The 23,265-nt window shown below is 41.2% G+C and overlaps 1 protein-coding gene across 5 annotated transcripts in view; it reads left to right on the forward strand.

Moving 5' to 3' along the window:
• ARHGAP28 (Rho GTPase activating protein 28) overlaps window positions 1-23,265 on the forward strand; it is a 136,003-nt gene that overhangs the window by 80,467 nt on the left and 32,271 nt on the right. For 3 of the 5 annotated variants that reach the window (XM_043444443.1, XM_043444445.1, XM_043444446.1), the window contains exons 3-7: window positions 2,599-2,816; window positions 7,469-7,561; window positions 11,215-11,307; window positions 16,431-16,520; window positions 21,117-21,201. In XM_043444443.1, coding sequence (XP_043300378.1) covers window positions 2,599-2,816; window positions 7,469-7,561; window positions 11,215-11,307; window positions 16,431-16,520; window positions 21,117-21,201 — 579 coding nt within the window. The remainder of the gene's footprint in view (window positions 1-2,598; window positions 2,817-7,468; window positions 7,562-11,214; window positions 11,308-16,430; window positions 16,521-21,116; window positions 21,202-23,265) is intronic. The other 2 variants (XM_043444444.1, XM_043444447.1) reach the window with 1 other exon arrangement.

Here is a 23,265-nt window from a genome sequence, read left to right on the forward strand (position 1 = left end):
TAAGGCCCACCTGATTTCACATTCCAGGATGTCTGGCTCTAGGTGAGTGATCACACCATCTTGATTATCTGGGTCGTGAAGATCCTTTTTGTACAGTTCTTCTGTGTATTCTTGCCACCTTTTCTTAATATCTTCTGCTTCTGTTAGGTCCATACCATTTCTCTCCTTTATGGAACCCATCTTTGCATGAAATGTTCCCTTGGTATAGTCCAGTACAAAATGGGCTTCCCTGGTGACTCGGATGGTAAAGAATACTCCTGCAATGCGGGGGACCTGGGTTTGATCCCTGTGTTGGGAAGATCCCCTAGAGAAGAGATAGGCTACCCACTCCAATATTCTTGCCTGGAGAGTTCCGTAGACAGAGGAGCCTGGCAGGCTACAGCCCACGGGATCGCAAAGAGTTGGACATGACTGAGCAACTAGAGAGAGAGATTGGATAAAGGACCCACTCTACTCCAGTATGACCTCATTTCAGCTTAGATCCTCATTACACCTGCAAAGACTCTATTTCCAAAGAAGTTTACATTCACCCGAATTGGTGGTTAGAACTTCCACGTATCTTCCAGGGACCCAGTTCGACCCATAATGGCAATATTCTGTTGTATGAATATGCCATAATTTGTCTGTTCATTTAACTGTTAGTGAACTTGTGGATTGTTAACAGCTTTGGCCATTAGGAATAAGGCTGCTGTGAACAATTTTGTGAAAGTCTTTTGGTGGAGATGTATTTTTATTTCTCTTGGATGTATGCATTTTTCATAGAATATGTGTAATTATGTACATAAGAAACTGCCACTCTTTTTCCAATGCAGCTGTACCATTTCACATTCCTCCCTGCAGTGTCTGACAACAAGTCTAGTTGCTTCATGTCCTTGAACATTTTGATGCTTTAAGACTTGTTGACTTGAATGGTTCTAGCAACATGTAGAGGTATCTCACTGTGGTTGTAATTACATTTCACTGATGACTAATGATGTCAAACACTTTTTCTAGTGCTTATTCTCCTCCATTTGTCTATCTGGCTTTGTAAAATCTTTTGACTATTTTTAAAAATTATCTTTCTATTATTGCTTTGTATGAATTCATCGTGTATTCTGGATTCATCTTTTGTCGAATATATGTATTGTAAATACTTTCTCACCATCTGTGGCTTGCCTATTCATATTCTTAGTGGGTTTTTTAAATTTTTGTTTATTTATGTTTTATTGGTAGAAGCAATTTTATTTCTGCTTATACTTTGGTTTCTCTTACTATCATATAAATCTTTTGCCTTTTGTTTTTTGAAAGTGCAAGTATTGATTGATTGGTTTGGGGCTGCCCTGGATCATCATTGCTGCGCATAGGTTTCTCTAGTTTCCGTAACTGGGGGCTCTTTTCTTGTTGCAGTAGCTTCTCTTGCAACAGAGCACAGGCTCTGGGGTGTGTGGGCTCAGCGTATGTGGCTCCTGGGCTCTAGAGCACAAGCTAGGAAGTTGTGGTCCATGGACTTAGTTGCTCCACAGCTTGTGGGATCGTCCCAGGTTAGGGATCAAACCTGTATCCCCTGCATTGGCAGGTGGATTCTTAACCACTGGATCACCAGGAAAGTCCTTGTGGGATCTTTTAAATGGGTGTCTCTCTTTTGTTCTCGCTCCTTTCTCATTTCTCTCTTGTTTGCTCCTTATGCAAAAGTACAATTGATTTTTGTAACATGACCTTTTATTTCATTATCTTTCTAAATTCACTTACCAGTAGTTGTCTACTACTAAATGTCTTAGGATTTTCTAAATAAACAAAGAGATTTTTGGGGAATAGAGACAGTTTTTACTCTTTCCTTTCTGGCTTCTATGTTTTTAATTTTTTTAATCTTGCCTTATCATACCAGTAAGGCCTCCATATAAGTTGAATGAAAGTAAGTGATGACAGTTTATATCCTTGCTGTGATCCCGGTTTTGCAGGGGAAGGGTTCAATATTCACCACGAAAAATGGTTGTAACTGTTAAGTTTTTATAGATGTTCTTTATCAATGGCCTTCTATTCCCATTATATTAGTTTCAGGTATACAACATAATGATTGGATATTTGAATACATATACGGTTGTGAAACAGTCACCAAAGTAAGTGTAGTCAATATCCATTGTCACAAATCGTTACAAAATTGTTTTTCTTGTGGTAAGCACTTTGAAGATCCTACTCTCCTAACAATTTGCAAATACTCAATAGAGTGTTATTAAATATGGTCACCATGCTGTGCATTACATCCTCTTGACTTACTTATTTTATAACTGGAAGTGTGTACCTTTGGACCATCTTTACCCATCTTGCCCACCCCGATTCCTTGCCTCTGCTGAGCACACCGTCTATTCTCCGTATTTGTGCTCTTGGGCTTTTTGCTTCGTTTTGTCCTTAAACTCCACGTGTAATGAGATCGTATGCTGTGTGGTGTTTGTCTTCCTCAGTCTCACTTACTTCACTTGGCATAATGTCCTCAGAGTCCAGGATGGTCTTCTTATATCGTTTACTGATTTTTCTTACTCACTGATGTGTACAGACTTACAGATACACGCGTCATCCAATCACAGAATATTCTCACCTTCTTTTGGCAACTTCATTTTACAGAAGGAGAACTTGAAGCGGAGTGGTTGCAAGACGTGGGTTTATCAACCCTGATCTCGGGTGATGAGGAGGAAGATGGCAAAGCCTTGCTCTCTACTTTGACTCGAACCCAGGCAGCTGCAGTGAAGAAGAGATACAATACTTACACACAAACCTTGAGAAAAAAGAACAAGCAATCTGTCAGGGATGTCAGAGACATCTTCGGAGCCAGCGAATCTCCTGTAAGTAATGGACAGGGCTCAAAAGATATGTTTAGGGGAGCAGAGGAGAATATGGAAAAAATACCAGGACAGTTCATAGTCATCCTCTAGCTTTAAAAGAGAAAGCTGAAGCAGACAGCAACATGCAAGATTTTATAAACTTAAGTGACTATTTCTTATTTCCTATGCAGCTGGCTCCCTGCACACAAAATTTATTCCCTTCTTTTGAAGTTGGAGGATAACTTCTTTGGTAATGGAGTGCGTCTTTGTGGGAGGGTTCCAGGGAGCCTTTACTTAAATCTGAGTGCTGACTGGAAGCTCTGTGGACAGGCAATGCACTCCTGAAGAAGTGGGCCCAAGCCTCATGAGCACGTCTGGGTGATTTGCTTTAATTGAGGGTGGGGATGGGAGAGTGGTTAGGGTACCCTTTATGTTCAAAGAAATTAAAATGGTAAAAAGTGAGATACAGCATTAATCAAGTGGGCCAGAGAATGATTCAAAAAAAATCAGGGGCACCTCACATGTTTTCTGAGCCATGGCTGGTTGAAATTCCACCTCACCCTTGGCAGTTCCAGGGCCACAGTTTTACTTGCAAGGCTGTGAGTCACGTCCTCCTATTTCTGTGGTCGTTTCACTGCTAGATCTGATCTACTTCATTCATCCATTTATTGCATCATTGATGCAACAGATAATTATTGGATACGTCCACTGTGCAATTCTTTTTTAAAAAAATATTTCTTTATCATTTATTTTTGGCTGTGTTGGGTCTTAGTTATAGCATGTAACTCTGAGTTGCAGTGCATGGTCTTTTTCTCTAGCTGAGGCACACAGGACTCAGTAGTTGCGGCTCATGGGCTTAGTTGCCCCAGAGCATGTGGGATTTTAGTTTCCCAACCAGGGATCGAACCCACCTTCCCTGCATTGGAAGGTGGATTCTTAACCCCTGGATCACAAGGGAAGTCCCTCTGTGCAATTCTTATATCAGGTTCTATGCAGATAGGATTCATGGACCTAGGATTCATATATAGGAAAAGGGGAAATTGATACTCTGCTGCAGGCACAGATAAAGTTGGCTAAGGCCAGTTAGTTAATCACTTTGATTTAGGTTTCTTATCTGCTTACTTGTGATATCAGTAATGACATAAATTAAAACTTCAAGGATATTGGGTAGCTGGCATAACTGAAAACAGTCTCTAATTTGAAAACAGGTTGTGTGTCAGTCAGGTCTTCTCTTAGATACATTAACCAGAGTGGGGTGTTGCCAAAGCAGCTCACGTCTACAGAGTTAAGCTTTGCCTGTGTGTTTACAACATCCTGGAAGAATCCTGGCCTTTAGACCTGTCTTTGTTGTTGTTGTTGAGTTGCTCAGTCATGTCCGACTCTTTGCAACCCCATGGACTGCAACACGCCAGGCTTCCCTGCCCTTCACTATCTCCTGGAGTTTGTTCAAACTCATGTCCATTGAGTTGGTGAGCCCATCCAACCATCTCATCTTCTGTCATCCCCTTCTGCTCCAGTCGTCAATCTTTCCCAACATCAGGGTCTTTTCCAATGAGTTAGCTCTTCTCATCAGGTGGCCAAAGTATTGGAGCTTCAGCATCAGTCCTTCCAATGAATATTCAGGATTGATTTCCTTTAGGATTGAATGGTTTGCTGTCCTTGCTGTCCAAGGGAACCTCAAGAATCTTCTCCAGCACTACAGTTTGAAAGCATCAGTTCTTTGGCAATCAGCCTTCTTTATCCAATTCTTAGAACTGTCTGAAGTAGTGGAAACGACCCATTTCTGTGCTCTCCAGTGTGATAGCCCCAGCCACATGTGGCATCAGCACTTGAAACGTAGCTAGTGTAAGTAAGGAATGAAAATTTTAACTGTGTTTCATCATAATTGAAAATTGAAAATAAACCTAAATTGTCACATATGGCTTGTAGCCATTATATTGGTTACAGTTCTAGAATCTTCTGCCATGTATAATGAGTTATAGCAGAATGAGGGAAGGCATTCTGAGTTCTGTGCTGTTTGAACTTTCAGCCTGGTTGAAACCTGTGTCTTCCTGGAAGGAGAGATTGTCTCCAGCTGGAACTGGGTACAGGCAATGCCTACAACTTGAGGCCAGGCTCCATACACACAAGTCCTGGACTAGATGCCTATCAAAGGAAAGGTTTGCCCTTCAGGTTTAAATTTCCAGTGTCATTTTCCAGTTATCGCCCACATCATCTTAAGCGAGTACTAAGAACTTGGCCTACATGCATTCTTTCCCCATTTCTGTTTCTGGCTACTTCAGACTAAGATTTTTCATTTTCCCTTGCTGTCATTGTTTACTCATGTCTGACTGTTTGTGACTCCATGGATTGCAGCACGCCAGGCTCCCCTGTCCTTCACCATCTCCCAGAGTTTGCTCCAATTCATGTCCCTTGAGTTGGTTGTGGTATCTGACCATCTCATCCTCTGCTGCCCCCTTCTCCTTTTGCCTTCAGCCTTTCCCAGCATCAGGGTCTTTTCCAGTGAGCCGACTGTTCGCATCAGGTGGCCAAAGTATTGGAGCTTCAGCATCAGTCCTTCCCATGAATATTCAGGGTTGATTTCCTTTAGGATTGACTGGTTTGATCTTGCAGGCCAAGGGACTCTCAAGAGTCTTCTGCAGCACCAAAGTTCAAAAGCATCAATTCCTCTTCCCTGGCAAACTGCAAAATGTAGAAATATCTGTAGCTTCTCTTGAATCCCCCAGCTATTCAAGAAAAATGCGTAACTAGCCTCTCTAGGTTTCCTAAAACTTTACACTATAGCCACATAGAAACAGTGCTTCTCCTTTCACTTGGACCTTGAAGGGAATTATAATGTGGGCACTTTCCCACTGGGGTTCAAGTGTTATGAACAGTCTTATTTTTCTTATTTTTCCATAGCTTATAAGTGCAGTAAACGGTTCAGTATTTAACTCCAGCAAAGGCAGAGAGATGACCACATTCCTGGTGGACCAGGGGAGTGGCCCGGGGCCTTCCTCCTGTGCACCTCCTTCTTCTCTGCACCCAGTCTTGCTGCTAGAGCCCCAGCTCTAGAGACGGTGGGGAGTGAGGCAGGCCGAGTGGTCGCAGGTGGAAGAAGATGGTCAGTCTGTCACCACAGGGACAGTTAAGTTGAATCCTGAATACATTTAGCTGCTACCTGCTCTTCTCCTAAATGGCTGTTGTCTTCTGAATTAGGTGATGCCTTCCTGCTCATTAAATTTTCATTCTGGAGATGTGCTTTTTCTCGATCGGCATTGACCTTCCACGTGTTTTTCTCTTGTACCTTTTTTTTCAGGCCCAAGTTTTTCTCTGCCCTTATCAAACCATTCTTGCTTGCTTTTTATCTTCCAGGAACATCCAGCAATTTCTGTTCTACTAATGGAAATGTTTCGTGGTTTCTAGATCTACTCTTTGAGAAAAGTAACTCTGACATGTTGAGGGATTTGCAGGGGCAGGAGAATATGCCATCTTGATCCAAGTTTCTTATGTCGATTTCTCAGTAGTATGTGTTTCTTCCAAAAAATGTGCTTTTTTCCTTATTATAAAAGTAATACATAGTCTTTAATGGAAATTTAGAAAATAGGGACAAGCAAGGAAAAACATGAGTATTTCCATGGGCCCAAATAGAATTTTATAATTTAATTGACTAGTCAATAAATATAATTTTCAGTGAAATTCTTTTCTAAAAGAATAGACTATTTAAGCCTTGTTTTAGTAGAACTCTTACACACTAAATCACAGATACCAAGTCACCCTTTGGGTACATAGTGCAAGATCTCAAATCCATTTCATCATGAGCCCAAACAGAGTTTTTCTAATATTCAGAAGCTGTGAATCAGTTATTACCTCCAGTAATACATTTCACTGAGCAAAACAGTCAACCGAATCTATTTTCAATTTCATAACTGATAAACAGTTAAAGGTGGGACTAACTCACAGTTAACTGTATAAATATAAGCATACAGTTCTTTTTGGAAAAAACATGATTATATCACATATACATGCTTGACTGCATGGCACAGAAAACCCGGGAGTTATACAAGCACAAATGAGGAAGCTGAAAGGAGTGTTCCTTCGCTTTAGCGTAGATCAAGCTTCCTTCCTTCTTTGTATTGTGTCTTTCACACATGGCCTTCATCCTTCTGCATACCAAGGGGGCTGGGCCACTCCTGACAACCACATCCATGTTCCTGGCAGCTCCTGGTGCTTGTACCTCCTGACTGTGTCTCTCTCTCTGACTTCAGTTTCCCAGAAATCTTACTTGGTAGAATTACAGTTACCTCTCATGGCCTGGAAACATTATATGATCACTCTTAGCTACAAGAGAGCCTGGGAAATTAATACTTTCTAATTGTACACAAACATTCCTGGAAAAAAAAAAAAATCAAGACCCTATTAAGGAAGACAGGCAACTGGGTTTGGGGCAGGAGGTTAGTTTACAGTGTCTTCCACAGAGACCAGTGTCTGTCACTGCACCTGGCGTGTGGTGAGGTCCCGGGACTGGCTGCCAGGTGGCCACATGCAGTGCTGGGTGCACAAGCAGTCGTATCTGTGGGCGTCTCCCCAAGTCTGGATGGACGTGCACATTGTATGCATAATGCGTGATTGAAAGCACTGTGACCCCTGGGAAAACGTGCCTGAATAAAAATGCTCTCTGTTTTTCTCAATAGCCAGATGATTTTTGTTGTGTCCCAGCTCCTCTTCTGGATGTGGGCCCGGATGAAGGAAGGATGCCAATGGTCCCCTGCAGAAATGGTCAGCTGGTAAGACAAAGAGAGGGGTGCGAGCACCCGGGGGTCAGGAGAAGTGGTTACTTCAAGGCAACCTGGAAAATTTTTGAAGGAAAAAAAAAAAACTTACTTATCTTGTAACAAGGAAGAAAAAAAGGGTCTCAGACTCAGGAATGAATGATTAAATAGTTAAATCCACAAACAGCAACGTGGCCTCCTCGTACCTACAGTGACAAAAACAACCACAGCTGCGGCTGCTGAGAGTCAGGACTGGGGGAGGCCGTCAGCTGAGCCATTGTTCTCTCTGCCGAGTGCGCAGTGGAAAATTTTAGGCTACCTTCTTTGAATCCTTCAGAGTTAATTTAATTCTCACCATAAGAAATATTTTGACATTTCAGTTATTTTCTAAATGTAAATCTATCGTGGGGACACAGCACTTCAGCCTCTGGAAAGTGTCACAGTAAGTGGGAAAAACACACAGTCACGCATAGGAGGTATATGTGCTTCCCTAGAGCCCACCTCACCCAGGTTAGTAGAGTTTCAGAGTGCTAATCGGAGTTCAGAACTGCCACTGAGGCTATTTTAGCAAAAGAAATGACTCGCAAGCTGTAGTCTGTACCTCCTGGCATGAGGCTGGATCCTCTTACTGAGCACACCCTTCACCCTGAGAAGGACATGGGTTACTGACATCTGTCTCCACGTGGCCTCCTGGCAGCAAAAATCTACAGGGAGAAACTTGCTTCTCTTGTGCGTCTATGTTTCCTGCTCCTTAGCTCTTTATTATCCTTCTCAGCAGAGGGAGACGGGTTCTGTGTTTGTTGAGGAGTGACCCCTGTGCCATTCTTGATCTGATGAAGATGATGGTGACAATGATGTTTAGATTCTCTGCAGTTTCCTTTCCCCTTACATGTGTCTTATGTGGGACACTGTCCGTACTTTACAGGCCAGCCCCTTGTCCCTTCCAGATTATCTCCATTTTCCCTTTTCTTCTTTTTCGTTTCTTGCATTAAATTCACAAAGCTCTTAAATTGTCTCTTACATTTCCCGTGTCTTTTTGTCCATTTGTTCTGTATGCTAGCAGATTTTGTCCACATCATCCTGTGGAAACCTATTTCTAATTTTTGTCAAGAGTGGTTATAATTGGGTCCCTGTTGATTTTTAAATTCAGCAATCATCCTGTTAATTCATAAGAATTCCTGCTTTTTGCACTGATTTACCCTTCCTTGTTATAGGCAGTCCTGAAGGATGATTGCAGTAGTCTCTCAAATCTCTCTGAAATTGTTACATCATCATAAGCCTTTTTCTCTTCCCTCGATTATCTCTTTCTCCCAGAATGTTTGCCATTATCTGTGTGCTGCTTTTTTCCCCAAAATGTTGATTTTTCTCCATGGCTAACTTTTTTATAGTGTTGATTTTTCTCCAGTGACTGATGATTGTTGGTGATTGGCTGGATTGCTTAGTTGGTGACTTTTAGGACATGTCTTTGCTGTATGCTTTCTCTGCCATTATATAGATGTTTTCCCAAAGAGCTCTTTATTGACTAAGAGGGCTGACTTTGGGCCCTTTGTAAATCAGTAAGGTGTGTGAACAGTCTGTGAAGGGACGTTATTTTAACAGCATACATGGATGAGTCTGTGTATGTGTGTATGTGTAGACATGTATACACACACAGATAAATACACGCATGCACACACCTTCAGTGCCAAAGGGAAGGTAACAGATGACATCATTCCCAGATAAAATTCATGTTTTCCTTTTACTTTCCCACCCATATCTTTCATGAAGGTCCAGAGTGACCTGATATTGAGGTCTGTCATGGTCCCAACACTCGGCCTCTTTCTTAGGCCAGTGGTTCACTTCATCCAGAAGGCTTTCCTCGGGTTTATGTCTGGCTTCTACCTGCTGCTCAGTGTAAAGGGGGCTGTCAGGAGGTCTTCGGCCCCTTCACTGAGGAAACACTTGACACTGAAGTTTCCTGGCTGTCACCCTGGAGCCTCTTCTGTCCTGTGTAATTATCAGTCTAAGTTTGGTTGTTCGTTTGTCTGTTTTTTGTGGATTTGCCCTTTCTTTGCCAGCAGTGTTGTCTTATGATCTTCTTAGGCTGAGAATTTCTCTATGATTATGAAGCAAATTATTTTTCACTTTCCAGGAATTTCTAACAATTTTTCATCTGTTAGGAGAATACTTTGTTGGTTTTCAGTGCCCTTTGGAGCTGTACTTACAAAAATACGCCCTTTCTCTCTTGGGAGTGGTTCACTTTCTGTTCTCCATCCTGACCTAAGTTTTCTTGTACTGCTTTTTAGCATTGGTTCCACTTCCAAAGAGACGTGTATTCTTCACGTGAATAGCATACATACACACTGGGGGAAAGTTAGAAAATACGGAAAAAGAAGTTTCTAAGGTCTCATGTGAAAGTTTATTTTATTAATACCCAGCATGTTTAATTTTGCAAAGCATTGTTTTAATCATGGATAGAATATTTGCATCTTATTTTGGGAAATTTGCCATTGTATCACAAATGCTGCTAAAAAATCTTAGAGCATATACTCAAGGCCTACAGAGCAGTGCGTTATAGTTGGAATAATCTCAAATACATTTGCTACATAGTTCCGTAGTGAAAAATCAGAGCCTTTCCAAATCTCAGAGAATGGGAATGAAATATTTGGCTCAGTCATATGTATTTGTGAGATAATCGGTCTAATGTTTTTCTAGTTTCATAATTGAAAGAGCACTGAATGCTCTTGCTTTTGATTTGTAAATCATTCCAAAATATAGTCATAAAGTCTGACTTTTAAGTAGCATAGTTTTATCAGTAAGCTTCCTGACTTAGACAATTAGAGGTTTGTTTTCCTTACAGAATAAGGACTCTGAGGCTGGTATGACTAATACCTCTCTCATGGACCTACCAATTTTTTAATCTTTCCAATGTGCTCCATGTAGCATGCAGGCTAATATTTAATGCTTGTGGGATGTCTGGGCATCACACGTGTCATGTCCACATCCTGGAAGAAGCATCAGTCAGCTTGATTCTGTCCCCGTCAGCAAGAGAACGCTAGCCTTCCCAGCTGTTCTCCCTAGTAGCGTTTTAACCAAAATCACACTGGACTGAACCATCACAGGATCACACTTAGTCCTTGTAGACAGACACACAGCATCCTATAGCAAGATCATGATATTTGTATGTTAGAGGAGAAAAGCAAAGCAAGTTTTGGCAGGCAGGTAGCGGTGTCTGCTTTTGAGACTCATTTCTGTTCCAGTGCACGACACGAGGATCAGCATCCTTTCGGAGGAAATGGTGAATGCTCTTACCATTACATTTTAGTCCTTAATTCTGTATCTGCACAGGGCTGAGCCTTTAAAACGATTCTAGTGTAATGTGTAATTGAGTAAACCATCACACTGGGAAAGATGTGTGTGCATGCTAAGTCACTTCAGTCATGTCCACCTCTTTGAGACCCTGTGGACTGTAGCCCTCCAGGCTCCTCTGTCCATGGGGATTCTCTGGGTAAGAATACTGAAGTGGGTTGCCATGCCTTCCTCCAGGGGATCTTCTCAAGCCAGGGATCGAACCCACCTCTGTGAAGTCTCCTCCACTGGCAGGCAGCTTCTTTATCACTTGCGCCACCTGGGAAGCCCTGATTGGGAAAGACGTGCCTGGATAAAAATGACTTCACTTCTCTCCTTAGCCAGGTGATACCTGTGACAGCCATGCTAGCGAGCTGGATGACGCCCAGGAAGGAAAAGCGCTGCCAGGAATCATCAAAGCGAGCGGCCCCTTGGTAAGTGATAGAGGAGGACAGGGGGAGGGATGAGACAGGCGGCCGGGCCTTCAAGACAACCGCACGAAACCTCAGCACAGGGCAGCGTAATTAAGGCCGCTGGACACGCACGGCTGTCAGCACGCCGGTCTGCCTTTATTTGGAGGAAGCCATTCAGCAGTAAGTGAACCTGAGTTTAATAGTTACAGCCACAAATAACTACATGCTCTATTAAAACAGACACAGAACCAGAAAACCAATGAGGGTAGGCATTTCTTTAGGACGGGTTTAGTCCCTTTACATTTTTCTCATTTTAAAACATTCTCCTATGAGCGTTGGTTCCATTGGGTCCCAGGTTCACTGGATATGGATGTCAAGTCCTGGGCCAGCAGCACGTGTTTCCCCAGTGCAGGGCGAACACTGGGCACCTTACTTCTGAGTGCACTCTTCACCCCAGGTGTCCAGGGCTCCCTTCCTCCCCCACCGCCTCATTTCCCCAGAGCCACTCCCCACCCCGACACTCCACCCCCCAGTTACCTGGAGCAGACATCAGGCAAGCCCTGGGAGAAAGATCCAGCATCTGTCAGTGTATAGACAAGGAAGGTTGCTTTATTCACGGTTTAGCCAGAGCCTTCTCTCACATCTGTTTTTACGTGTACTTCTATCCTGAGCTATCTTTTCTCTCCCTTGGTGAAACTTGTATTCTTCATTTTGTCTTTACCTCTTCCATCCTCATATTCCCTCCCCTAAGGACTCCCAGAAGGTTCCCTCCTCCCTGCTGAGACGGTATGGGTGGTGTGACTGTTTTCTTTTTTTCAGTTATGTTTATTGATGCTACTAGGTTTTAGGAAAGAAAGGATTGATCATCTGAAGAGTCCATATAATATTTCATGATTTTGTTAATGTCCAACGTGTTGGTTTTGCAATAAACTACCTACAGTAAAGGAATTGTCTATTATAATATATATAATTGCCTATTGTCTATATATTATATGAGGTTGAGTCTTGACTCTAAATCATAAATGCCACTAAGTCTAGGCCTTTACAAAAGATTTATTTACAAAAAGGCTTACAACCCAATCTACAATCCTCACAAACTACAAATCATTCGTATAGATAAGAGAAAACATTTTCCTTATGTGTAGTTGACACAAATGAATTAGTCATTTGAGGTGTTAGTTAATGCAGAAGGCAAAGTAGTCGGCCTGGTTTATTTCCAGTGCCTTAAGTAAAAATCAAATAGCTACATTTGCTATTGATTTATAATTCACTGCAAAATACAATCATACCATCTGTTAAAAATGATCATTTACATCTGTGTTTGCTTTATAGAAAAGAAAATCTAAGAAACCTTGATTTAAACAAGTAGGAGTTTGTTTTAATCACAAAGAAGCAGCTAATGGTGGGTAAACCAAACTGGTCCAACTACAGTGCACTGCAGTGCCAACCTTAGAGTGAACTTCTGACTTTTTTCTTCCATGCTGCCACCATAGCATATGGATTTAATCCTTAAATTCACAAGAGGGTCAGCAAACACATATTAGATGGTTCTTGCTTTGCTTGAATTGAATTTCAATATCCTAAGTTTTCTCCCACGTTACTCTCTTTTGCTCAGATTTCTTCGTCTTTATGTTCCAGGTTAGTAATTTTTTTTCTTGGTCATGATTCTGTTACCTTTTTTAGCTTCTCTTACTCTTTGTAAATTTCTGCAAACATATTCTTATTTCCCAAGAACAACTTTTTTCTCTGTGATTTACCCATCATGGTAGCTGTAGGTTCTTGATTCATAGCAGCTATAGACCCTTGAAGATAATTATATTATTTGTGAGGAATGGGATTATTTCTGCATCTTTTTTACTGATATGTAATTTTAAAACAAGTGCCTGCATTCTAGGTATATAATTCAGTTCATTTTGAGAATGTTTTTACCTGTGTAATCAGAGTCAGTCAAAACAGAGAACATTCTAGACACCCTATATGTTTCTCTCAGGCCTTTTCCCACCCACTGTCCTCTTTCTCCCCAGAGGCCAGCCCTGTTGGGATTAATACGCACTCTTGTGTCTGGCTTCTTACACACAAAAGAATTTTAAGATTCATCCACTTGTTGCATGCCTTGGAAATTTAGTCCCTGTATCACTCACAATAACCCATTGTGTAGACACACTGCTGTTGGTGTGTCTGCTCATCTGATGATGGACATATGGATTGGTTGTAGTTTTGAGCCATTATGAATCATGCCACCATGAACATTCATTTGTAACAGTAGAAATGATGTGTACTCTCAGCTCTCTTTGCTAAACACACAACATCATTCAGGTTGTTGGCAAACAAGCCACCTTTAGCCCCATCACCCTTAACTCTTAAATTCAGCAAGGAATAATTCAATAAATCAAAAATAACTAAATTCTGTCTTTTGGAGAAAGCGTCTATAGGCAGAAACACCAGCAACATAAACTAATTTCTTAATTTAATTTTATATTGGAGTATAGTTGCTTTACAAGAAACTAATATCTAAATGTGTATTTTAAGCAAGTTATCCTGAGAAAATAAATTAGAATAAATAGCTTTTTTTTTACTAAAAAACTAAATACATGTGTATTTTAAGGCAAGGATGCTGTCAACTAAAGCTTGGTCCTTGTGGGTGAGCTTGTACAGAAAATTAAGACTACTATGTACATTTCTTTTCAGTATTTTCAGTATCAACTAAGAAACAGATATGTAGTTTTTCCCAGTTATTTCCCAAATGTAAACATCTTGTGTGGAGAACATGCTAGTTTCTGGAACATGTAGCAGTAAGTGACAGGCAGTGGAGTCTGGCCCAAGTGAGAGGACCATCTGATGAGGGAAGCGCACACCTCCAGGGGGACCCTGGGGTGGGGAGGGAGGGACAGCAAGTGTCCCCTGGTTTACAGTGCAGGGAGAGCTTCTCCCCAAGACTGTGTGTCCTGGGTGTTTCTTCCTGTCCAGATTCCTAGACCCTCCCTCATACTATCCCTGTCTATCAGAATCCCGTCACAGCAAGAGGGTAGGAGGACCCACCAGAGGGAAACAGAGCAGAAAGTGCTCGACAAAGTAGAAGATGCCAGCATACTCGCAGGGGACCACAGCCCCTGGGTCCGTAAAGTTCTTTGCAGTCATTATGCAAATCTTTATTGATTTTTGACTGATTACTGTAGGAAATTGCTGTATGCTTCCTCTGCAGCCATGTAGATTGATTTTTTTAAAAGGCCAAAATTGTTGATTGTGTGTTTTTGAGAGTGATTGGGGTGTACTTAACTTTAAAGGGATAAAAGTGCATATAGGGGTCAGGTAGGTTAGTAAACACTCCCCAGATGCAAAACTAATGAAGGGCAAAGCTGATTTCATTTCTCCATTTCCCCTCCATGTCTTGTGTGGTCTCCGGAGCTGCCTCTCTCTTAGACCTCTCCTCCCTCAGTATCCCTGGGGGATGGGTTCCAGGACCCCCTAGAATACCAAAATCCAAGGGTGCTCAAATCCCTTATATAAAATGATGTGGTACTAGCATATGACCTACACACACCTTCCCTAAACCATCTCTAGATCACTCGTAATACTTATTACAATGTCCATGCTATAGAAATGGTTACTGGCATGTGCAAAACTCAAGTTTTAGCTTTTGGGAGCTTTCTGGGTTTTTTGTTTTTTCAAATATTTCAAACGTTACCTATCCATCTGAACTGGATGAATCTGCCAATGGAAAACCTGTGGAGACAGAGGGTCAAGTGTACTCAAACCAGGAGCCCACCCACCCGAAAGTAGTTAGTTCATTTTATTTAGAGTGAATTTGGGTTTTTTTCCTCAGATTATATTTAGGGGCTGTCTATATTTTAAGGAATGATTGACTGCTTCATTCCTGGTTTGTAAACAACTCTTGACTATCTGCCGGCGGCTCTTTCCTACTCTTTGTACATCATGTTGTTTTTATCTTCCCTGTCTGAAAAATTTTCTTTTATGCTGCTTTCAGTTAGAGGTTTTGTTTTATCAACGATTTCTGTTTGCTTTTCATCTAGAAATGTCTATCAGCTCTGGAATTCTTTGCTGGTTTCCAGTGCTGTTAAAAACCTGTTCCTTTAAAAATTTGTGTTTTTTCCCATCATTTTTAGTAATTTGGGGTGAGAGGGGAGCTGGATGATGGTGAGTTTGCTATCGTGACTTAAATTTCTTGTGCTAGTTCTTGTGTTTTATTTGTTCCTTTGAAGAAAAAAAGAGCCCTTTGTTCATTTTTTAAAATAACACATACCATCTATAGAAAATTCAGAAAATATGGTCAATCAAGATGAGTGACAGTTTTTTAAAAGACAAAACATCATGCCTCTTCATAAGTTATCAAGTATATTTGATTTTGCAATGAAAGAAAAGAATAGTCATGTCTTAAATTTCAGTAATACCACTGTACATTAAAGCAAAAATCTCCTTCAAAGTTTATAAATGAAAAAGCATTTTGGTATTATTGCTACTGAATTCTAATCATTGCAAAAAAAAGTCTTAGAATATAGTAAAAACATAATAAGATTAGACAAGTTTGTGTTTGGCTGCATATAATAGGAAAGTAGGAGTTGCTTTGTTTCACGAGATGATTATGCGGGATGGTCCAGGACTGACAGGGCAGCCACGTGATGCTCTCAGCACAGACCCATCCATATCTGGCATCCAGCATCCTCTCTGGAGACCCCGTGAAGCATGTAGCAGTTGACCCTTCTCTTTTCAGTCAGAAAACACTTACCTTTTCTGTAAACACTGTTGGTAAAATTACACTTAAATTGTACCTCATTGACCACATTTGTCACATGGTCACTTTTAGCTGCAAAGAAGCCCAGAAATCAAATTCTTTGGTTTAACATCTAGCTCCCTGGAACAAAACCAAGATATTGTTCAGGAAGATGGAGTTTGTGGCAGGTGATAGCAGGGTCTGCTGTAAGGGCCAGGGTCTGCCAGAAGGCCAGGCCTTCGGGTGGCTCACGGTGACGATCCCTGGGGGCTGCTGCGGTCCCCCCCCCACCCCCCGCAGTCACAGCTTTGTATATTGCCACATGTATCTACACATGTACACGTGGTGGAGCACACACAAACATGATAGAAAGCATTTGCCTGAATAAGAACCGTGCTCTCATTTCTCCATTTAGCCGGATGGTGCTTCTCTCAACAGTAGTACCCTGTCAGATGGGTCTCAGGATGAAGAATGGAGTTTTGCTGTTCCCAGGAGTGGCTCCATGGTAAGTCATCACCTGCCCAGACAGTTGTGTGTCAGGGAAAAATTGCAGGTTCAAGGCAAGAAGAAGCAATTTCTTCAAACGGATGAAATGGACTTCAGCTGGCATTGTAAGGAAACCACAGCTGCCCGTGGACCCACCAGCCTGGAATGATTAGGAAGAAGGCACATCAAAATACTGGAGAATGACTAGATCTCATTTCGAAAGAGGACTCCATGAATTAATGCCAATGCAGTGTTCTTTACAAGGATCAAACGGAGGAATTTGTTATTCTTTGATGTAAATATATAATCTGTAAAAACTGTTAGGTATAGTTTTATGCCAAGGCCTGGCATTATTGTAGCCATAATGCTTAGATTAATTTTTCAGTGGGTAGAGTCTGGGGGTTATATTCCTTTCAATCCCAACTTGTATGAATTTGATAATATATATTTGTTCTAGCAAAACATCCAGTTCAGTATATGTTGGTGTGTGTGTGTGTTTACATAAATATATAGTTATATATAATATATTTATTTATTTAGGTGCATAATTTAAAATTTTTCTGTATAGGTGGCTATTACTCCTTTTTTCTCCCTAAGATTTATGTCTTTTATGTCAATCAGAATGTAAATACTTGCCTGTGTGGGTGATATTTTTTTTTAAAGTCACTACTTTTAATTAATTAAGCCTACTTTTGCTATTAAATTAAATTAATATAATATAAATTATATTAATTTATTTAATCTTAATTAGCTTTTTCATTCGTTCTCTGGTTGACTTGGACAAGTTTTTCTAGTCTCTTAGATTATAGACCTTTCATTTATTTTTAAAGTTTCTTACTTGCATTTAAGGTTAAGAAGTAATCTGAATACTTTGGCTATTCTCATGGTTTTTGGAATTTATTACTCACTGTCTTTAATATTTAGTTTATAATTTCAGATGTGATTCAGTATTTAATTTGCAATGTCATCGGATTGCCTTTAAATTCACATTTGGATAGATGTTGTAATTGTTATTTTTTAATTTCAAATTGATTGCATATTCATCCATGAATGTGACTTATTTCAGTTCATCTCTGGGGAATTTGGCACAAAGCGGTTACAAGAGGTAGATTTCTCCATTCTGATCTCAGATGCAGAAGAGGAATATGGTAGCCATGTTTTCTGTAACGACTCCAGCACAGGCAGCTTTAGTATCTGAAGTTACAAAACGTAGATTCACACCATGAGAAAAAACCCAGCAATCAGTCAGGACAGTGAGGAATATCTATTAGTTGATAAATTTCTCCTTTAAGTAATTAACATGAAAAATATTTGGTATGGTGATTCTTCAATGTGAAGGAAATATGCCATAGTCAAAGTATAGTTTTAAGGGAACTCACATAGGTAAGTTGGTAAAGAATTTGCCTGCAATGCAGGAGACCTGGTTTCGATTCCTGGGTCGGGAAGATCCTCCTGGAGAAGGAAATAGCACCCCACTCCAGTAGTCTTGCCTGGAGAATCCCATGGACAGAGGAGCCTGGCAGGCCACAGTTCATGGGATCGCAAGAGTCGGACATGACTTACCAACCAAACCATCAAGCAGATAGAGCTAACCTTCTACATCTTGGGATTTAAAATACTAATCCCTCAGGCTTGACTGTGCAGTTCCAGTGCAGTAGGATTTGGGCAGCAGGGCGAGCCCTGATGCCTGCTTGTCTTTGCCTCTCTTAAACCAGCTGAGGCCCCAGTAGAAAAATCTCATGGCTGGGATAGTAGGGAGATGGCAGGATCCATTATGGACAAGCCAGAGAAGTTTGTTTTAAGTGGGAGTGGCATATATGTTTGAAATACTTTAAAATCACTGGACAAAAATTTTAAGATTCTAATACTAATATGTTTAATGAGTAAAGGGATGTTTTAAAACTATGAATAAAAAACAAAACAAAACCATGAATACCAAGCACTGAGCCTTTTCATTCAATGTGTTTCAAAACTTCTGGTCCCTTTATCGGCAGTGAGATCTTTCTCTTCATTTTCACCAAGTCATTCTCCTGCTTTAATACATAAGAAAAGAATGCTCTTTGGTTTGTTTTGTTCTGCTGTGTTTTAGCCCTTACGAGACTAAGTCTGAGCACATTTACCTGGCTTTGAAAGTGAAGTCGCTCAGTCATGTCTGACTCTTTGCGACCCCATGGACTTGTAGCCCACGAGGCTCTTCTGTCCATGGAATTCTCCAGGCAAGAATACTGTAGTGGGTTGCCATTTCCTTCTCCAGGGAATCTTCCCGACCCAGGGATCGAACCCAGGTCTCCTGCATTGCAGGCAGACGCTTTAACCTCTTACCTGGCTTTAACGCCTGGAAAATCAGGCTGTCCGTTGATCCTCTCATGAAGCCAAAATGCTTCAGATTCCCATACCTGGAATTTATCATTCCATGCCTGGCCTGAATGCTTTGCCCACCTCCCCGCCTTTGTAAGTCCTTTTCATCATTCCTTGAGTCCCAGCACACGGTCAACAACCTCTTCAGTGAGACCTTTTGGGTGGCACCTCCTTGCTCTCCATTACTCTCCAGTAAACACTTGTATTTTAGTGTAGAAATTCACTCTTAGCAGTGGACTGTCTTTTAATAATGTTCCATAAATGTTACTCTCTTCTCCTCATTATATAAGTAGCTGAAGAGCAAGGGTCACAATTTAAATTTCTTCCCCCAGGAAAGTACCAGATTCATTTACATTACAAAGAATAGGCAGGCCCTTGTTCAATACTGTAAACTGGCTGGAGGCCACTTAAATCCAAGGAGCAGATGACACTTGTCCACTTTACAGACCAGGAAATTGACATTTAGTCATTTAAGCTTCCCAAACCATCAGCTTCAAGCCCTGCACGAATGTCGATTTTCAGGAGCATTCTCTACTATAGATGAGTTATTTCAAAGTTTAATGAAGTATTGCTCTGTAGGAAACCTTAAAGAAACCACTGAAAAGTGTTCCACATCGTTTTTGAAGATTTCATTGTGGGGTAATCTTTATTCTGTGGTGTTAGTTTTTAGAGCTATCAAATATATACTTGGGCATCTGTGTTAAAATAATTGGGTATACATTTGCATTCTGTTTACATAATAAGATATGTCATCTCTTTGGCATAAAGTGGGGAAAAGAGAAAACAAAGTCCAGCATTCCAGATTCCTTCCTGCAGTTTGTAGTCGTGGTGGTTTAGCCACTAAGTCCTTTCTGACTCTTGTGACCCCATGGACTGGAGCCCACCAGGCTTCTCTGTCCATGGGGTTTCCCAGGCAAGAACACTGGAGTGGGTTGCCATTTCCTTCTCCAGTTCACTTCATATTGCTGAATAAATATGAGAATAAAAGAAACAACACCAGGTTCTGGGGAAAAAAAGAACAGGCTTATGTATAAAGAGCATATAAAGGATTCTTGATGGAGTAGCTAGTTTTCACCCTCAGCGTACTCATGGCTGATAACTTCCACATTAAAATTCATATTCGTAGAAATGGTGGAGTTTGTGTGTAAAGTGTTTACTAGTACCCACCTCAAGGAGCCTGATGGGCTATATTCCTTGGGGTTGCAAGAGTCAGATATGACTTAGCAAGTAAACCACCACCAGCATCCGATCTGAGTAGTAACACCAAACTCTACGAAGATAGATACCCAGCTTCTGATGGCATTGCAGGGGAGTGCAGCAGTGTGGCAGGATCACAGTGCAGAAAATAGCAAATTAGTTAGGAGAGGACACAACGAGAAAACATGCTGAGCCCTCTGGTAGTCATTATCCCTCTGTATTTTGTCGCAAAGAAGTTAATGTATTAGTATATTAATAGTAGCTAACCCTCATACAGTAGTCACTGTGTATCAGATGTTGTCCCATGTGATTTATAGTCATTTAAAATTCATAAAAACTTATTGAAATATGTTCTTTTATCGTCTTCATTTTACAGCCCAGGGAGACTAATAGCGAGTTCTGTAACTTGAAGTCATGTGAAGTGAAAGAGCCAGGATTAGAATCCAGGCAGCCTGGCTCCTGGATCCCTTCTGTTAACCATCTAGTTATGTCATGACTTAGGGTTTATGACCAAAATGTATGACCAGCTGCATCAAGAATATCAACTGCAGGGACTTCCCTGGTGGTCCAGTAGTTGAGACTTTGCCTTCCAATGCAGGGGGTGCAAGTTCGATCCCTGATCGGGGAACTGATATCCCACGTGCCTCTCAGTCAAAAAAACCTCATAAAAACAGAAGCAGTGTTGTAACAAATTCAGTAAAGACTTTAAAAATGGTCTACATCAAAAATTCTTTAAAAAATCGGAATGATAAAATAATCGTCAAACTATGTGACAGCAAGCGTTGTCATTCCTACGTGTCAGGAAACATATGCCAGCAAACACTTGAAGAGGTGTGGTTATTCTGACCTTGGCTTAGTTCTCTTGAGAAAACTGTGTGGGCTGTACAGATCTGAGCTGAGTGAGAAAACAAAGGGAATCAGATGCCAGCCTTTCATGGAATCAATCCTTGCTTTTTGGTGAAGTGGTTCTAATGCGCCGCCCAACGTGAATCAAGTGGAAGCGCAGGGTAGCCTGCATTCCTGGTGAACTGTTCTCTGTTCGTCTTCCCTTGGTTCACAGTCCATCCTGGAGGCCATTCCAGACGTGCCAGTTCATTCCAACGGCGCGGCAGACCCTGGACGGTCCGCGCAGAACGTGGCAAGTGGTGAGTGACACAGCCGCCTCGGCCTGTGTGTCTTTTTGCTTTTGTGCTGATGCTCAGTTCAGTGAGCAGTGGGTTTCTGAAGCAAAATGTATGTGTGTTTTTCTCGCCTTTCTGATTTCTGTCACCCCGGACCTCTGCTCCCACTACCTCCAAACACCCCGTCCTTTCACACCCAGTAGTCACATTGCAAGCAGAATCGCTTCCACCTTGATGACTACTGTGTCATTGAGAAACTACTCACTCAGGTAGTGCCTTTGGTTTGGGGTCTCTTTTATAGGTAACCTGGATCTGCTCACCAGCATCAAGCAGGCCGGAAGTAGACACCTTCTAAAAATCTCTAGTTATGCTCAGGTATATGCAGCACCAGAGACGCTTGTGATGTTTCCTTATGAAGTAACAGGGTGAACTTTTAATGGGGCTCCTCCACTTGAGAGCTGGGTACTCTCTGTGGGTTCAGAGTGGAATCTCAAATCCTCCTTGTAGGAAATAGGTCCCCTTTAGGCCACAGTTTTGTGGTTCCCCAAAGGTCCCCCTAAAGATACACGCTCCTCTCAGGCACAACAGAGCTCCATACTTTGAACATTTGCTTCAAAATTCAAATAAATTGAGGTGACGAAATGTTCTAACATTGATCGATGGTTGCACAATGCTGCAAATATGTTAAAAATCATTGACTATGCACTTCACATAAGTAATTGTTGGGCATGTGGATTACATTTTAATAAAACCATTATAAAAAAAATTGAAGATAATGGATTTACCATAAATTATTCCACATCATTCTGTTTGCTGCCATGTAGTTATTCAGTTTGAATTGTACCACTGAGAGGTAAAAGGCCACTTGGAGTAGTCCAGTGATTTGGCACATCAGCCTGTATAATCACCACTGTCCAAAGAATCTGCCCGTAGAGCCTGAAGAATTTAGAGTCTTGAGACTTCCCTGGTAGTCCAGTGGTTAAGAATCCACCTTGCAATGCAGTGGACGCAGGTTTGACCCCTGGTCTAGAAACTAAGATCCCACATGCCACATGCCGCAGCTGCTGAACTCGCACCCCATGATGAAAGACCCTGCATGCCACACGTTGAGTCGACACAGCCAAATAAATATTTTTAAAAAAGGAACAAGTAGTTAGAGTCTTATCTAATAATTAACTATTACTCTGATTTGAATGCAAGCCTCTGTGTAATGTGTGAAAATCATAACTTTGCCTTGTTATTTTCTGAGTTCTTACTGTATCCATTTATTGTGTTCTAAATCAATATTATTTTTTAGAATTTTAGATCTGTTGATGTAAAAATTTCTCCACTAAACTTTTAATTGAGATAAACTAGGTCTTCTGTCATTTCTGTCTGTTGCTCCTTTTGTTCTATTTGGCTTTCTTTTAGTTATTGTTTATAGAAGAGGGTGGGCTTCCCAGGTCAGTGGTAAAGCATCTACCTGCCAATGCAGGAGATGCAGGTTCGATCCCCAGGTCAGGAAGATCCTCTGGAAGAGGAAATGGCAACCCACTCCAGTATTCTGGCTGGAAAATCCCATGGACAGAGGAGCCTGGTGGGCTGCAGTCCATGAGATTGCAAAGAGTTGATCAACAAGTTAATATAGAAGAGGGTAAAGCTGATGAGTTCTTTTTTTTGTCATCAAATAATTCTTTTCATGACATAAGAACAATTTTGCCAGGCAATAAAACAAGAAGGCAAGCCAGACTCTTCAGTCAAAAATCAGATTTAGGATTACTCAAGTGATTTCCCTTGCTTTTGGTAAGGAATCTACTGTCTTAATTTCAAACTTGAGAGAAACAGGTATAGGGAACAGGACTTGTCACCCATTCATCTTTGGAATGTGCACCATCCAAGACCAGAAAACCAGGCCAGAGTCACAGGAATCAGGATTAATTCACCTGAACAAATCTCACAGTGAAGGGCAAACTGGATTGGAACAAATCTGAAGTGGCATAGTCCCACAGTTTGGGATAAAAACTCAAGAGGAGTGAAAGTAGGCAGAACTTTTCTGTGGGGCCTCCACCCTTCCTCATTCTGCTTTAAGTTTTTGCTTCCCCAGTAGCA

The sequence above is a fragment of the Cervus canadensis genome, chromosome 23 (assembly GCF_019320065.1).
Source record: "Cervus canadensis isolate Bull #8, Minnesota chromosome 23, ASM1932006v1, whole genome shotgun sequence".
Taxonomy (NCBI): domain Eukaryota; kingdom Metazoa; phylum Chordata; class Mammalia; order Artiodactyla; family Cervidae; genus Cervus; species Cervus canadensis.